The 19,154-nt window shown below is 37.8% G+C and overlaps 1 protein-coding gene across 6 annotated transcripts in view; it reads right to left on the bottom strand.

Moving 5' to 3' along the window:
- The window catches only part of LOC121441864 (nucleolar protein 4), a 356,406-nt gene that overhangs the window by 26,642 nt on the left and 310,610 nt on the right, over positions 1–19,154 (bottom strand). For all 6 annotated transcript variants that reach the window (XM_041643194.1, XM_041643188.1, XM_041643189.1 and 3 more), the window contains one exon: positions 1,330–1,510. In XM_041643194.1, the coding sequence (XP_041499128.1) occupies positions 1,330–1,510 (181 nt within the window). The remainder of the gene's footprint in view (positions 1–1,329; positions 1,511–19,154) is intronic.

Raw genomic sequence — 19,154 nt, 5'->3', positions numbered from 1 at the left:
TGAAGTTTTGTTTGGTTCACTTCTTTTTATTTCATTACTACTACCAAGGGATTCCAAGTTAGCATTTTCTTTTGCAGATATTATAGAAATAACTAGAATTTGGTGACATTAACTTTCAAACAAGGAACATCAATAGAGACCAAGAACAATGTTGTGAATAATAAAAGCAGAGATATCAAGCCATCGACAAGGTCACACCTCAAAGCAAAGCATTTGCACCCACAGAAAAAAATAACTCTCAGCCTTGATCAGAGGATCCTGTCCTTGCAGTGAACAATGGGGAACAAAGAGAACCATGACTGCAAGGATGCAAAGAAGAAGGCACAACTAAGGACTCAGCTCAAAACATGACTTCCTACTCCCTGCTATGGCTTAGGGGGCATTGTGATGGGGGTGCACAGCCTGAGAACCGGAAGAAGGATTGGGCGAATGCTAACCATCATTGTACAAACTGTTTTAATAGTTGCACGATATTAAACTAAGCACATTATGGTTTTAATTTTAAAGAATGTATCAATGACTTATTCACCTTTTCTAGTACAAATAACTGATAACTTTCCAGTTTGGAACATCTCCACTCAACATCATGTGGCTGGGGCGGGCAAGACTCAACTAAACTTAGCCCAGGCTTTCTAGATCTGGCCTGCAAAAAGACTCCAGAAACTTTTCTGCACCAACCAGAAGCCCACTGCCAGAGGTTATTAGGAAATCAAGAATTACTTATTTCTATATCAAATATTTTCATCTCTGATTCATTGAGAGATGCTGTGACACACAGATGCAAGGAATTCTGAAAGCATGAGCAAACAGGAGCTGGCTCGAGGCATCGCTCACTGGTGAGAGATCGTCATTGTTCCTAATCTACAGCTGAGGAGGCATGGTGGCTTTTGCTTGTTGTTTTAGTCCATGTGTTTTTAGTAAAATCGTGCACATTCCATAAAGTTCCAAATGCTTTAAATTCTCTTAAATCACAAGGCTCTATGAACTACTGAATCATTCTTGACAAACTGTACCTTATAACACCAGAGGCAGAGGGAATCGCTACTTGTGAAAAACTGCTCTTATTCTACTTGAATTTTTTGTCAATATCAAACAGCAATCATTCAACTGAACAATCCTGCTGCTGCTTACAGAAGCTGTAACAATATAGAGAGGTATCTAGGTAGAGAGACGAATGTTGTGTTTTCAAATAGCCTTGTTTTCACTGTCACTGACTAGTCCTGTCACTGACTAGTCCTTATAACAGTCTAACCATTTTCTTCTTTCAGGTTTAGAAAATAAACCAGCCCCAAAAGAACGTGCAAAATGCAATCTGCTGTGAAGACTCACCACTACTAGAAGTGTCATTCAGGTTTAGCAGTCCTCCTCCTAGCCCTCGGTAACTATGGTAACTGTAGGTCCCATTGCCATTGATGTACAATACCTCCTGTGAGCCTGGAACACTAGATGTTGAGTAGGTGGCCTGGGCTGCCTCAGGCTTGCACTGTTTGTCAGCAGGAGTAGCTTCATCCTGTAATAAAACAGCATTCCATCACTGTGACGTTTCTGTGATACTTCACCCTGCACACACTCAATTCCAGACACACAGTTGCACTAAGTAAGAAAAGTCCATACAGTGAACATTAAGTTCATGTGCATATTTTTCACCTTTGATAAACATTAATAGTAATAATAATAATGATAAAGAGCCAGGCAACAATGTGGACAGGCTATAGACAGAAAACCTGACAGTTTCCAAATAAATTAAAAATGATGGAGAATGCTTCAAGCAACAAGCACTAAGAGGGTAGAAGTCGCCTAAAGAACCACTGGCAAGTGATTGGCCAGAGAAAACAAGGGACACACACACAGTGGAATCCTATTCACCCTTGAAAAAAGGAATCCCTCACAATACTATAAACTGATGAGGCCCAGGGCCAGTTCTTAAGTGAACGAGTGGGCTGTGATAGAGTAGATGCTGCATGGGAGATGACTGAGAAGTCAAAGGCACAGATGGGTGAGGGACAATGGTGGTACCCAAGTCTGCCTGGAGTCAGGCTGGGGGAACAGGGTTTCATTGTATGGAGAAGTAGGAGCATGGACCTGGGATCTATGCTTAACATTTCTCTCCTGATACTGGGGAAGTGACTGGGAGAGAGGGTGGCTTTTAATTAATAGTAAACAACTTGAAGCCACACGCAGGACTCAAAATTCACAGAAAGATTACAGTGGAAGATTATACATATTCAACAAAATCTGATCATTTGTTTTGCTTGCTCACTTCCTCTCCTCTTCCTTCCTTACATTTTTTCCTTATTTCCTTCTCTGATTCTTCCTTTTCTCTTATTCCATTTTTATTTTATGGTTGAAAAACATCAATTTTTATTTAGTACTACCTCTGCACTAGGCCTGTTGAGTGAGTACCACCTCTACACTAGGCCTGTTGCTACCATTACAGGAGCCTGACAAAGATCTAAGTAAACACCCAGGTCCTTTAGTTTTTCGTTCTTATGTCTGCATACACATTCACCAATGTCCATGAAACTACCTTTATCCCATTGAAAATGTTGTAAGGGAATAAGAAATTAACTTTGTAATAAATGGTATATTTTAAATAACCAAATATATTGATTTTCTCTTTATGAGTTTATAAAACCTAAAATATATTCAATATGAATAGTTTAATTTCACTTGCCTTATCATCATCATCATCATCATCATTATTATTATTTGATTTTTTTCGAGACAGGGTTTTTTCTGTATACCCTTGGCTTTCCTGGAACTCACTCTGTAGATTAGGCTGGCCTCAAATTCACAGAGATTCTCCTGCCTCTCCTTCCCAAGTAGAGGGATTCAAGGCATGCACCACCACCTCCTGGCTCCGCATGTATTATTTATATTTCTTTTGATGTATTCTTCTCTTCACTCTTCCATATCAGGAATGATCTTCAGTGATCAAGACAAGGTCTTCACCACCAAGCTATATCCCTAGACTTCTTTCATTTTCAACAAGGAATATTTCTATCAATTGATTTCTATTAAATATTAGGAGTGGATTTTTCATAATCAGGAGTGTTTTGCATGGCTTTAAATTGGAGTAAAGTAGACCTTGAGTAGATCATATAACTGTCAGATCTTTTCCAGGTGCTACAAAAGGGAAATGAGGAATAACATTGTTCTCTATCTGAGCTATATTATATTGGTTGCTCGTCTTTCCTAGGATGAAACTTGGCATGATTCTGTTCCTGTGCAGGGCAATGGACTCAGCTCAAATGAATCCGTTCCACTCAGCCATAGGTAAGGGCTACATGATCTACAACTTTTATCTTTATTTACAATAACATTATAAGAGAGAATTGAAACTTTATGACTTCCCAATCTAAATGGTACTGTAATACTATTGACTGACTTTCAAAGTAAAAAATAATAGAGAAGAAATGGAAAAATATTATACAACATGAATTTTGAATTTTTACTGTTATCTATTTACTAAGTATGACTATTTTTAAAAATAATAAAATGATTCTCTGAAATTTTTCTAATGAAAACATGGATGATCTAAATTGGTATACAATTAGAATGTTGGGGTGCAACTTCAAAGTTTGCCATTTGAACTACAGAACCCATGAGAGGGTGTATTACCTTAGAATAGCATTTTTTGGAAGAAACTGTCAAGTCAAGAAAAGAGCAAGGCCAACAGCTCTGCTCTCCTGACTCTCCAGCTGGTAGTTGTAGTTTAATAATTTTAATGTTTACTAATGGAAAATCACCCAGAGAAGGTAGGTTTCAGACTCTGGCTGTCTGTAGAAAAGAATATGGGATCATGAGCCTCACCTCTGATAACTGAGAGTTTTAAATAAACCCAGGCAATTGTCTAATAACAGTGATGTTGTGAACAAGCCTCATCAATGAATCAATGTTAGGAGCATATAAGCAGTTGTCATTGGGCAAACTGGGTTTGCAGAGGGATTGAAATCATTAAGATCTTGGTGTATCTCATATTTGATTCATCAGTCCTTCTGTCTTTCCTGTGAAATGGTTTCCTGTGTAGGTGTGCTAGCATCTCTTTATGGGCATAGGACTATCTATACGCAATCTCAAATAAAAAAAAAAAAACTCCTTGAAATTCAAAACTGAGTGGCTGAGTGATGCTAACATTTTTTTTTATTTTGTGAGTGGGGACTTTGATCATTTTACATTTTTAAAAATCATTTAAGAATTTAAACATTCAATCAGTATTCTATGCAAATATTAAAAAATATCAAATACTATAAGGTCTGATACACTGGTCTAAAGAAGTTCAGACCATATATCCTCCACCTGTTCACAGTGATTCTTCCATACTAACATAAATGTGGCATATATGTCCCGAGCTTGAGCTTATTAAAGCTCACCAGAGGATCAATAGATGGATCTAAGATGTTTGCATGCTGAAGAAGTTGGTTGTTGAATTCCCAAGGATCATGGTCACCCTTCCCTGGCTATTCTTTTGTTATATGGTTCAGGATGTAAATGGCTTTATTTTGCCTTGTTTTCTCACTCCTTGTGACTCAGGCAATCCTATCATATGCCCAAAACAACATATGCACTTGAGTGCAAGCCATCCTGTCCATGTGTGAGGTAAATAATCTTATACTACCTTTGGGATTTTGTTATAAAAATGAAAATCAAGTAATACAGTCACATTAATTTTCATGCATACATCTATTTTCTCTAAAAGTATTATATTTTTAAACTGGTCTCTATGGAATTTGACTAGTGTTTAGGGAAACCATCTGAGAGTCTCCGTGAGGTTATGAGTTGTAGGATAATAGCATGGGCTATACCACATCCTTTCTTGGTAGCCTGATTAACAGCTTTATTTCACTCTGAACTCACCAAGTGACTGCATCAAAGCGTTATGGAAATGACTGCTCTAATATATTCCTTCTGCAAAGACTTATCTATTGAAGTCTCAAAGACGCTAGGATGTTCTCTGTTTTTGGGGTACCTGTGAAGGTGAGCCTCAGTTCTACCACTCATGTGGTGTAAATAATCTGGGCTTCTAGTTTTAGGGAATGTGACTGCTCTCCTGAGACAGGAAGATTCACTCACCAGAGAGGCTCTTGTTTTGTAAAAGAAGAGACATTATTTTCACACTGTTTCCTTATGCCTTCTTTGTAAGATAGAATTAATTTGTATTATTAAGTGTACTATTTTAAAATTTTGACTCTTTCTTTATTAACTGTTGTTCCAAACTGCTATAGCTGTACTGTGAAGGCATAAAATTAATTCCATTAATAAGCAAAGCCAACTTTCTAGGGATTATTTGCATTCAAACAAAGATTTGCATTGTTAGTGTTTTGGCAATCCACTAGACCTAGAGAAATAAAACATACAAATCTGCCAATAAAATATGTTCTGCAGTGTCTTTTGGACGAAAGTTTAATGAGAGTTAATTCATGTTTTTGTCTTGAGAAATAATCATTTTCAAAGAGAGAATATTTTAGTGACATTAAAGGTACATAGATGCCCTGGAGTCATGTTTTATCTTTGTCATGATCTTCAAATAATTAATATTTTAATAGTGAGTGCTCAGCACTTCCATAACTACCAGTACAGCCAGAGTGCCTATGAAGGCTGTTTTCAAAAGAGGGCCAAATTAACATGCTACAAAGGTGCATATCTACACAGTGAAATACATTTAGTTAATCTACAAGAAAAATGATTAACCCTCTTTTTTGTTAGAAATATTTCAAAACGTGTAATACATAAAAATAAGGAACAACAATTAAATGACCACAAGCAATGATCAAGACAATTCATACCCCCCTCTCCTCTCCTCTCCTCTCCTCTCCTCTCCTCTCCTCTCCTCTCCTCTCCTCTCTTCTCTCTTTTTCACAAACACATATTTTGATTACAAATATTCAATGGAAAAAGAAGTATTTTCATTTACCTTTACCGTTAGACTCTGGCACCATCTGTTTATATCTCCCTCCTACCTTCAAGTTGAATATACATTTACATTTCATGTGCAAAATGGACTTATAAGTGGATGGGCGTTTACTTTTCCAAGGAGGGCAAGATTGGGGTGGGCTGGAGAAGGGACTTAACTATCAGCTGTCAGGCCGTGACACGTCCTTTGAACTTCTCCGTTCCACCCAGAAACTGGTCAGAGTCTTATTGAGGTATGCAGTTGTTTTAGGGTTCCTTGATGGACCACACAGACAGAGTCCTAATACCCTCAGACACATAAGGACATTTTTACTTATTACCTTCCACAGACAAATTCTCTCTTTAACTGAAAGTTAATTGATTCCTTCTAAGGGTCCAACAACAGGTTTTTCTTCTTTCTTTCTTTCTTTCTTTCTTTCTTTCTTTTTCCTTCCTTCCTTCCTTTCTTCCTTAAATAAATAAATGTGGCCTTGAAAAGGTAACATTAGATTAACTTCCTCTTTCAAGACTTCCAGAATTTTTTATTTAATTTAATGTATTTACCAAGTGTTCTTTAATTTGATGACAACTTTGTCTATAAAGACAAGCAGAATACACCAATTAGATTAGGGGTGGAGTCAGTATAAGTCACACCCCATCTATGTTTCCTTGTCACTGTTTTTATATATATCACCATGGAATTTGCAAAACTCTTCTCCTAGAACACGGAACCATATTTTTAGAACATCATGGGGTGTGTAAAGAGGAAGGCATTATTGATTCACCTTTTGTAAACAAAGAACCTTGAATTAAGCCACATATGATGTTTTTGCTACAGAGCAGTAAACTCGCAGGCATAATGCAGGCTTCACTTTTCCCCCATTTTCTATAAGCTGATTGCAGATTTCTAGTGTCCCTATATGTTCTTTGCAGTTTGCATGACAGAACATTTTTACTTAAAATACATAATTTAAATTCCTCCCTGGCTTCATGTCCAAGCCACTGGAAATACTTCTCCCTTCTAAAAGCTTCTCTCTCACAGTTGAGGGCACTCCAGAACTGTGTACATTGCAGAGTTTCCAGTGAGGTTAAGAGAGAACCAGAGCGCTACTGAAAATGTTCTGCACTGCTAATGACTAAACATGTAATAATGGAGGATGATGGGAGGCCTTTGATGACATCAACTAAGTTCAACCTTACAAACTCACCTGGCTCAAACAGGCCAATACTCCGAAATTGATGGCTTGCAAGCACTTAGAGGGATTCCATATTCTTTTCTTTAGGGCTTTAAATGGTTAAGATGCCAAGACTTCAAAATTCTCCCCACGCAACACAGACAGACACTATTGAAAGCCACATTTGGATGAACTTCATATCGTGTGATGATAAGAATTGATTATATGCAATTCTTTTTCTTTTATGTTTTTTTGTTTTGTTTTGTTTTGTTTTTTTGAGACAAGGTTGCTCTGTAACTTTGGTGCCTGTCCTGGAACTAGCTCTATAGACCAGCCTGGCCTCGAACTCACAAAGATCCGCTTGCCTCTGCTTCCCGAGTGCTGGGATTAAAGGTGTGTGTCACCACCGCCAGGCTGATTATATTTATTTCTGATCTAAGAAACCAAACTCTTTGGAGGATAGCAACATCCAGAGATTCACCAAACCTTTTGAGTTTTTTTTTCTGATATTTTTTTCTATAGAGTTATTTAAACACACCTACATACATGATTTCATGAGCAATAACATATCCTGATATAAGTAGAAACTATTAACACTGCTTTAAGAAAATGGAGGTAGCATGATGGTCAGAGGGCGTATGAGGATTGGGGAGAAAAGAAACAAGGAACTGCCAATCAAAGAGTGAAACATTTCAAGTAGGAGGAGTCAGTTTTGAGATATGGCTCATATCAGGGTTTTGAGAGTCAGTATATTTTATATTTAAAGTAATTAAATTTCAATCATCTCATCATAATAAATGGTACCATTTAAGTGCTGGGATTAAAGATGTGTACCAACACCTCCCAGCTCAAAGAAATTTTAATTCTACTTCCTTAATATCTAAGGATGCCAAGCACTTTTAAAATTGTTTATCAGCCATTGTATTTCTATTTTTCTGAAAATTATTGGCCAATATGTTGAAAGGTATTTTTATATTTTAATCTTTTTTCAGTTCCTTACATATTTTAGATATTAACCTCCATAAACATAGAAAAGAAAGTACTAAAGTCAGAACACTGGGGAGCGGTCAAGGACATGGGGGGAAGGGAGGAGGATGTATCCCCAAAGTAAACATTCATGAAAATACCACATGGAAATCTATTACTTTATATACTTATTAAAATTATATGCTGTGTAGATCATGTAGTTAAGAATTTATTCTGCTTCTTATATATATGATGGGTCTGTATAAAATACACAAAACAACTTAAGAACTAAAAGTCCAAAATAATAACAATGTTTTGTGAATTGTGTGTTTGTATGTGTGTATGTGTAAAACAAAAATTTAAGACTCATTGGCTTCAAAAATACAAAATAAATATTTTAGCACAAACCTCAACCAAATTATAGTTGATGGCTGTCTCTCAGGAAGAAACTGGCAGAGTGCACAGTTGCCAAAAGGTAAGTCTCCTGCGTGCACATGAAGTTGAATTGCTAGCAGTTTCCAACACATATGTTACATTTTGCTCCTTAGTGACTGATCAAGTTTCTGCACTTAAATAAATAAATCTTGCTATGTAGGTCAGTTCTTGCTATATTGGCCAAAGTAAAGATTTTAAAGATAATTCCTTTGAGATTGAGAAAAATAGACTGCAAGTCATTTTAGCTGGTAGTTTTTTTTTGTGTCAAATGCAGAATTTCTTATCACAGAAATCTTTTGGTAACAGTGGGTATTTTTAACATTAATCCTCACTACATTTTAGGGAGAAGAGGTGATTTATCCTAGTAATACAGTAGGTTTTTTTTTCTTTATTAGAATGTACATTGTGAAAGCCTCAAAATATCGACAAAGCCATCATTTTATCTGAAGCTGGACTCTACTGATTGAAAACTACCTTTTGAACCAGGGAGATGGCTTACGAGGTAATGGTGGCTCCCAGACATGACTTATTTATGGCAGCACTCACTTAGTGTGACTCTGAGAATTCTTACTACTGACAAGAAAAACTCATTCAGTGGACAGATATGTGAAAAATGCAAAACCCAGAGATGACAGACAATGTTAATCTTTTCATTTCTTTTTCCTGAACAGGTAGGAAATCCTGACTAACGATGTTATTTGAGCTCTGATGCTGTGAAGTAATCTTTGGTAGTTTCAAAATTAGAGACAGGTGTGCCAGCATGGCTGAGTAAGCAGAACGGAACACAATCCCTCCTAATGTCACTCTACAGAATGGATCTTTTCACAGCTACCTTTGATGAACATGAGGTTCACACAATAAACATACTCCCGTGGGGAATGTGTATCTTGAAAGGACTGTGTAACTGAGATCTTAATTTCCACACATTGGAAAAAAGCTTATAGATTATTGTAATTCAAACTGGGTGTAAAAATCACCCACCCATTTTTGGCACTTCAAATACGTTAATTACGAAGCAGTCAAAGTAAGGTAATTAGAAAACCATCAATACAGTAAAGCCTGAATTACTGAGGGATAATGATTTTTATACTAATGTGAAATTCGATTTTAAAAGGAACATGTATGAGGACTCACACGATGGTCAAAAAATAAATAATCTGGTGATGAATTTAAAGCCCACTGTTTAAGCCTGAGTGTGTGTTAGGTGGACATTCAGACCTGAGCTCTTGGCTAACGTTCCTACTTTAATAAGTATTGTTTCCTCTGTTTATGTGAAACATCTGACTTAGCACATTGGTTATGAATGTAGGATGTTATGGTTTTAATGTTATAGTTAGAAGATAAACGTTACTGGTACTACATTGCTTTATATGTAAGATGCACAGTTAATAGTTTTATTTCCATTTGCAACAAACCCATTTGTCAACAATGGTCATTTATAGGAATTCTTTGTTATATTTAACATATATATATATATATATATATATATATATAACATGAAATAAATAAATCTTGAATTTAGTAAGCAGCAGTTCTCTCCATGCCCCCTTGAGATTTGGATCATATACTCTACGTCTTCTGGAATAATGAGCAACTCTCTTCCTTCCATTTTGTTTTTCTAGAAGTCTCCAATCTCTATAATGCCCTTGCCAAGTTGTATCTCTGCTTTTGTCAGTGTCCACTGATTTTCAGCAAGGATCTCTAAGCCTAAGTCCGTGAGGGAGACCTTTGCTCAGGCCTACATTTTGAACTACCTGCAGGATATGGCTACATTCCGACCCCATGAATATCTGACCAGACAGTATGTCTAGGTTCCCCTTGTCTTTTCACTTTCCCATTCCCAGGCATAACTTATTCTGCTCTCTGAACTCTATTGCTTGACCACTGATACGTTCAGTTCTATCTGGTAGTCTGTTTTAGAGACCCATGTCCTATCCAATAGCATCTTTTAAGGATCTCCTATCTAGAATTAAGAGTATTTTTTTATGATATAACTTAATTTGCAACTGAAAACTTTAAGTAATGTTCTGTGAATGCCTTCCAGTTACTAGACTAAGCACTTAATTACATGCTGTGTGCCTATCAATCAGCAAGTAAAACAGACCGGCTCCCTACCTTCAGAAGACCTGTGTGAATATGGGGGAAGAAATGAAATATGTTGAGCACAGAAATTATTTCCAACAGAGAGAACATCTAATAATAAAATAAAATTGGATAAAGTGTCAAAGCAATTGAAAATGCGTGTCCAAGAGGGAATTTATTTCTAAGAATTGTACATGAATCAAAAAAACTAAAACACAATGATAAAAAAGATTAGTTTGAAGTCATAAAAGATCACTTCCATGTACATCAGTTTGTCTTCACATGTACATCAGTGTGTCTTCACATGTGTCTATGTTCACATACATGTACACACGTGTCCTCATTGGCCCAAACTACACAGAAATATATTCTACAGTAGATAGAAGACCTCCATATACAAAGACCTTTGAATATATTTTTGGTATAATTGGTTCATATAAGGATAGAATTTCAATTTAGGTTTTTTTTGTAACAATGTTTTCTGATACAATTATTTTTACCTTGCTCTTAAGTAATTTGTCCCATCCAGACAAACTCTCTGCTTTTGATTTCTGGGCACATAATCACTATGAACCTGTTCAGCTCCATATACTTGCTGACATTGGTGTCATTCACCACAAAGAGTGGAGAGGTCAGAGGTGCTCGTGCCCGAAATAGCATTCACTGCTGTCTTCTCTTGACATGCCACAGGCTGGCAGGGGCTTGTGTCTGAGATAGCATTTACTGCTTTCCTCTCTTGACATACCACAACAGGCTGGCAGATGCTGTGCTTCTGCATTGACTAGTTTGGATTCTGTCTGACAGACCCTCCCAAAGCCTCCTTTCTGTCACACTGATGCTTTCTTTTTAACTCTGCCAGCTTCACTTGCCTCTACCTGTAGAAATTTGGGCGGCAGGGCTGCTTCCCCAACACCCCAGCCGCCTGCTCGGCTAGCTTATGCCCGAAATAACAACACACAAACTGTATTCGTTTAATCTCTGCTTGGCCCATTTCTATCTAGGCTAATTCTCACATATTAATTTAGCCCATTTCTAATCATCTGTGTGTAGCACCCCAAGATGCGCTTACCGGGGAGATTCTAGCCTAGTTCATCCTGGGTCAGAGCTTCATAGCGTGCCTCTGCCCAGGAGCCAGGAGCATGGTGTCTCTCTCAAGCGTCTGCTCCCGAGAGGAGAGCTGTCGAGATTCTGAGCTCACTTCCTCTTCCTCCCAGTATCCTGTTCTGTTTTCTCCTCCCACCTATCTTCTAACCAATAAAATGGGCCAAGGCAGTTCCTTTATTAGCCAATGACCTTCCTCCATCATCTACCTGACCCTATAACTTACCCACACCTATGCACTTAGCCCCTTGCAAAGCATGCCTCAGTGATTCGTTTGGGAGATGTATTTCTGTCTTTTAAGGTTTTAGAATACCAGTGGTTTTGTTTTTGTTTTTGTTTTCTGAGTGTCAAGGCAGCCAGCAAGCAATATAGTCATGTTTATTCTAAGCTTGTGGTCCTTAGATATCATTTTTTTGTGTGTAGGAGTGTTGTTTGTGCTGTGAAGTATTATGAAAGCCTCCTAAATTCTAGTGCAAGTATAATCCCTGCAGCTTACAAATCACAAACTCAGAGAACCTAGATAACAGGGAGCACCCTAAGAGAGACATACATCATAAATGTAATCTACACGGGAAGTAGTAAAAGACAAGATCTCCTGAGTAAATTGGGAGCATGGGACCATGGGAGAGGGTAGAAGGGAAGGGGAGAGAAAGAAAGGGGAGCAGAGAAAAAAATATAGCTCAACAAAAACAATAAAAAACTCAAAGATTGCATTGTATATCACAATGATAATGTAAGTTACTGAAGTTTACAAACTGACATTCATTTCTAAATAAATGTATTTGTTTTACATCCTGACTACAGTTTTCTCATCCTTCCTCCCCTTCCAGGCTCTCCTCCCCACACCTCTTCTCTGCCCCATACCCCATTCACTACTTTTCCTTTTCTATTCATAAAGGGGCAGTCCTCCATGGATATCAACACAACATGGCATATTGGGTTACAGTAAGACTAAGAACCTCCCTTTGTAATAACAATAAGCAAGGTGACTCAATATGAGGAAGAGTGTCCCAAAAGCCAATGAAAAGGTCAGAGACAGTTCTTGCTTCCTCCTATTGTTATGAGTCCCTCATAGGAGCTCACAGAGACTAAACCAACAACAAAAGAGCCTGCACTGACCTCAGCCCTCAGCAAAAATGTGATGAACTGACACTAACGCTGGCTATCAGGGATAAACAACAGCCACTTATGGCAAAGCCACCGCACATTCTCTGTAGGAGAACCTTGCAAAGATGGAGCACAGTGACTTTCTAGACACAGACCAAAGTACTGGGCATAGCACCACACCACTATTTGGAAGACTCCCATCTAATGGGATGGAAAAGCCAAAGATTAAAGACTTGATCGATGCCATGGAAAGGTGAATCTTTGGAATGCAAATGGCAGGTCTGATCTATAAATGCCTTGGTGTGTGGATTAACAAGACAGTGAGATCAATTAGGAGAGCACTGAGTAGTTGGTGGTATTTAAACGCAACATTGAAACAAAGAAGAGAAAACAAAGTGACAAATTTGAGAGGAAGAGTGACCATTTTATCAAGGTATAATATTTTTAAGATAAAATTTAAGGTTCCACTCATTCAGTCATTTTCATAGTGTTGCAATTAAACCTAGAGTTTTGCACACACTAGAGTGGTTTAGGCAACCACTCCAGACTGAGCTACATCACCAGCTCCCCATCTTTAAAGTTTTATTAAATTTGGAGAAAGGATCTAAGTATGTTTCCCAAGCTGTTCTTTAATTAACCCTGCAACTAACTTTGCAGCCTTGGCAGGGCCTGAATTTGTTATCCTCCTGAATCACCTTTCTGAGTAGCTGTATCACTGACACACTGCAGTGTTTCAGAATATGTGTTTGACTATGCAAAGATGTGTTACATTTGTTTAATTATGTTAATATGTGTTGCTGTTTTTATCTTTCCTGCCTAGGGCACCTGATTGGCCTAATTAAAAAAAAACTGAATAGCCAATATCAAGGGAGGAGGTACAGGTGAGACTTCCAGGCAGGGAGAGTAAGTTGGACAAGGAATTTATCCTCTAGGAAGAAAGAAAAGGACACAATAGGGAGATGCCAGGGGCCAGTCAGACAGATATGGAGGAAGCAGGAAAGTAAAATATACAAAATATAAGAAAGGTAAGAAGTCCAGAGGTAAAAGGTAGATGAATTACAAAAAGTTAAATTAAGTTAAAAAAGGAGACAAGTCTAAGCTAAGTTTGAGCACGCATAGTTAAAACAAGTCTCTTTGTCTTTATCTGGGAGCTGTTCATGGTCCAAAGAAAATGCCAGCTACAGATGGTGCCCAACATGAGGTCTAAATTTTCACATAAGTCCTTAGAAAGCTGAGAAAAACAAGCAAACAAAAACAATTGCAGCTTCTTTAAGAGGCACTCCTGTGCAGCAAAGCACTGGAGCAGCTGGCAGCACACTAACTAGAAACAGCAACCTAAATAGAATACCTGCCACAGTGTGGGCACCAAACTCTTAGACATGGTGCAGATGAATGCAGCCCTTGATTAAACAAAGCTCACAGTTGAATATGTCTCTCAGATAGGCCTGCTGTGCTTAAGGGTCAGTTGTCACAGAGCTGAGGAGGGGATGGAGCCAACAGCCAGAATACCACTGCTGATGGCTTAGCGGCTACTTAACAGTTTAAGGATTAGTTCATGTGGTTAGAGAACCCTACAAGTACACAGTAATATCAGTCCAGACCAACAAACCAAACCAAAGCAAAACAAAATAACTTTAAACATGTAACAATGTGTATAGGTGCTTAAGAAAGAAAGAAAATTGGTATAGACAGTCACAGTAAAAATATAAAAATAAGTAAAGTCTTTAAAGAAAGACTAAAGTAATATAAACATAAGCCACATAAAGATGGAAAATACACAGGGAATCTGGATCATGTGTAGTGTTTTATTGATTTTAAATTTTTTGAATGCTGATGAGAAAATGTTACTAAGACACATAGGATTGTAAGATGAATTGCTGAATTAAACCAGCCTAGTTTCTTAGGAATATATTAACTTTAATATGGATTCAGAAAATATATTGTGTTTGGGAAGACATAATGCTTTTGTTTTCACAGGAAATGAAAGGCTATGGATTCCTTCAAAATTTACAGAGATTAGATTTGATTGGGGGAGAACCCCTGAAAATCTTGGCTACAGACATATAAAAATAAACCTAGAAAATGACAAAATGGTTTATGTATATTCTGATTCATCAACAAAAAACAGCTCTGAGGATGGATGACACAAAATAAATCTTGTTGGTTACAGAGTTCTCATAACTAATTATTATATGCCCTACTTATGTCACAGATAGAGGTTTGGTTATACAGTACAAACAAACTTATAAAGTTGGCAGAAGACTTTTATCTGCACAAATATTAAAAAAAGATCACCTTTGGCTGACTTGTATACAATGCATAGTCCATATTTGTGTTAATAAAGATATGTATCATATTTTTGAAAGTTTGTGTGTTTATAGAGCAAGGAGACCAGGCACCAATAAAAATGGGTAGTTTAGGTGATGCAACCTTTCAGAGTGCCTCTGGTGCAGTTTCCTCAGAGTTCTGCATTCAGAACAACTCCAAGTCTGCTACCTGAGATGGTCCAGCCTCACAAACTATTCTAATCAGGACTTCAGATAAGTTTTACATTACAGAGATGGCAAAACAAAAGCTATATCTAGTTTTCTTAGGACTTGAACATTATCTCAATTTTTTCAGGGTCTCCTGTCACCCCTAGACAAGAAGAGCAGTTAAGAGAACACAATACCTACATTCCTAAGAGGTGGTGCAGATAAGTTTTGGTCATTAAGTGGATTGTTGATATTCATCATCATTTAGTGGGGAAATAATAATATATGATAAAAAGTCAACTATTCATCTCAAATATTTTTCATTGGTATAGATTTTTGTATATTGATAGAAATTCAAGGTTATTTTTGTTGTAGCATATGTGTTTCTACTATGGTTTAAGGTATTGTATCTATGAATCTAATTTAGAACTGTAATATAAAGTTGTAGTCCTTGAAAGCTATTATTACAAACTGTTCAGGATAATTAAAATGTGGGTTATTAGTTAGTGATCTATAACAATCAAACTTGTAGTCATGTCAGGTTATGTTTTTAAGGTCATACAGGAATATATGGGTAATCTTCATATGCTTCAGAGACCTATACGATATGGCATTTAAGATGTTTAATATCTAAGGTTTTTCATAGCACTGCTCTTGGCAGCACCAATCTACTTCATAAAAGGATTATGGGTATCAAAGAACCTCCATGTGGAGTTTACTTTCACTGTGGCAAAGCTAGTCATTTTGTCATGAAACTGTACTTGCCTTGAATGCTGACAATATGCTGGACAAACTGGACAAGCAGGACACAAAGAAAAAAGACTGTTGAACTTTGCCAAGGCAAGGTAGAACAGTCCTTCAAAATTCCCACTTCACAGAAAAGTCTGTCAGATATTCTAGGCCTGTAGGCCATAGATGGATGCTCCAACATTGCCTAGGAACTTTGTGTGACTTTCCAGGCAATCAGATATCTTTGTCATTTCTATAGTTTTGGGAGTTGCTTTGCTCTGCACTTCCTGTTCACTCAGGTAATATTATACCCTTCTTGGTTCTCTGGTAGAATTGAAGATGAGACAATTATAGTGTTCCCTACTCCCAAATTCTAAAAAGAAATTTACATAAGATATGCAAATTTTATAAGGTTGAGAAGTGTAAATTGTTTATCTGAGAAAATGTTTTCAGGTCTAAAAATGTAATTTTGGGTTGGTAATACAAGTTAGAAAGTCAATTAGGCACACAACTGTGGACTCATCAAGATAGGATAGATACTGGAGTGTTTTCTCTGAATTTGCCAAATGCAAATGGACTGGATATTCTAAAGATGATTTTTACTTAGTAGCTGTTTTATTATATATAGTCTTACTATGTTAATGCTAAGATTTTTATTTAGACAAAAAGCAGGAAATGTGAAATATTTGTTTAGCTTTGCAAGGATGTGTTGCATTTGTTTAACTATGTAAAGATCAGTTGTATTTGTTTAAGTATATAAAGATGCATTGCTGTTATATAAAGATACCTTGCCTGCCTAAGGTACCTGATTGGTATAATAAAAGCTGAATGGCCAATAGCATTGGCTGAGGTATAGGGGAGACTGCCTGGCAGAGCTATTGAGTAGGAGGAGGAATTTAGTCTCCGGGAAAGAATAAAAAGAAGATGACAGAGAGATGCCAGGGGCCAGTCACCCAGACACAGAGGAAGCAGGAAAGTAGGACATAAGAATGAAAGAAAGGGAAAAAGTACAGAGGCAAAATGTAGATGAACAGAAACAGGTTATATTAAGTTAAAAGTGTGGGACAAGTCTAAGCTAAGATCGAGCATTTATAATTAGTAATATGTCTCCATGTCTTTATTTAGGAGCTGGTTGTTGGCCCAAAGAAAATGTCAACTACAGTGCAGCTGCATAGGATAAATTTAACAGGGCCAAAGCTCTAACTTTACACTAAGTTAAAGGTGCTCCATGTTTCAAAAAGTAAGGAACTTTCACATCACTGAAAAATACACTTATAACTGAATACAAAGTATACTATAGAATATATTGAACACATACTATGTGCAAGACACCATGACAACAGATGAAGAAAACAACACAGGTGGAATATCTGCTTCTAGTGAGCTTGCATGTTAGCATGGTATACAGGTAATATACACAGATAATTATAAGTAAGTGAGAGTTTAAAAAAAAAGCCAGGACATGCATAGAGGAGAGGACTTAAAGATAGATGAAAATATACATCCAGCATAGGTCATACTCACAAAACTGCAGTGCCTGGAGGGAGAGAAGTGCTCTCAGACAGTGCTTATCAAGACCTGACTGCATCAGGAACTGCTCTGACCTGCTCACTGACTCAATCCTTACAACCCTCTGAATTAGACATCACTAAGCTATGGCTTTGTGGAAGGCAAAAAGGCACGAGTGACTTGTCGTTCTGTGAGTTCAGGATCTAAGATCCAGACATGGAGTTCCTGCTCCCAATGGAGAGGCTCAGCCACAGCGTCTTCTTGTTCGATACTACAAGCATAAGAAGAACCAGTCTTTCCACCCGAGAAACACCAAGGCCATGAGAAAAAGAGAAAGCAAGCAATGATATGTTTTCATTCACTCTGTTTTGTTCCACTATGTGCTTGATAGAGTTCCAGAGTCATGACCAAAAGCTGTCAAAAGTTCTCTGCTCTTAAACACTGGATTCAGTGAGGACTAAAGATGGCCACTGAAAGGTAAATAACTAAAGTGTTCATTTTATATGATAGTGAATGATAGCATTATACATGACAAACAGGGCTAACTCTAAGGTACAGAATGTTGAAGACAAGGCTACGGAATTTAAAGGTGGACAGAAGCAGTCTATGAGGATACTTGGAGGAAGCACAGCTTAGAGTAAGCAGCAGAGAAACCAAAATTGTCAACCACAGAGGCCTATTTTCTTCAATGGGAGGAAATGAATGACTCCTCTTCACCTGGAATGCTGGAGTGAGGTGGTCAAACAACCACTGTGTTCTTTGCTGTTCTATTAGGAGCCAGGCTTCACCTGAATCCCCCAATATCCTGAGCATTGTTTAGGCCCTAATCCTGAACTTGGTCTCTCAGTAAATAGAGCACATCCATATGAAAGAGGTCCCACTGTCCATCAATACAATCTATCCTTGTGCTTATTCTCTAGGTTGCTCTGTTTGCCAGCCAATAGAATTCATTCTTATTGTAAGGTCACAGGTCCACATAACCTGCCCTGAAGTTTTGTTACTATAATTGTCATATGGAGACTTCCTCCCTTAAAGCTCTACTATGTTTAAATGTGTAAGAAAAGTAAACCATGACATCAGTCCTTGGAGGGCATGACCCGGTGCCTGCAAAGATGGCACTGTCCCATGTTTCATTCTTCACCTCTCCCTGATCGGCTTGTTGGAGTTCCTGATAGAAGCAGGGATTTGTAGATGGGAGAGTAGTGCTTAAGAAGAGGAAACAGATCCAGAGAGAACCATGACTCCCATGTCAAGAAACAGTATGGAAAGAAGAGACAGTCACAGACTGCCTTGACTGATGTCTTGATATCTGCACTGAATATGCCATCCAGGAGGGAGTATGGACAAGCCGTTGGTGGAGCGTGTGAACAGTAGGGGTACCCTCTCTACGGGGATGTCAAAGAGTTCATCTTTGACGAGAAAATGGCAAGTACTACCTTAAATGGATGCATGTTAATGTACAGAGGAGAAGATGAACTGCTTTGTGTCATGAACAGGGACAGGGTTTGGTGAAAGAATGGATAACACAGGGACCGAGAGTCTGGTTTAGTTAAAGACACTGTGGTGCTTTCAAAGAAAATGACCCCCAAAGGAAGTGGCGCTATTAGGAGGTTTGGACTTGTTGGAGTAGGCATGACCTTATTGGAGCATGTGTCTCACTGCTGGGGGTGGATTTGAGGTCTTC

This window comes from Microtus oregoni, unplaced genomic scaffold (assembly GCF_018167655.1).
Source record: "Microtus oregoni isolate MIOR12 unplaced genomic scaffold, Mior012 000082F_ref0000272, whole genome shotgun sequence".
Lineage (NCBI taxonomy): Eukaryota > Metazoa > Chordata > Mammalia > Rodentia > Cricetidae > Microtus > Microtus oregoni.
This window is presented reverse-complemented; position numbering and strand designations above follow the sequence as displayed.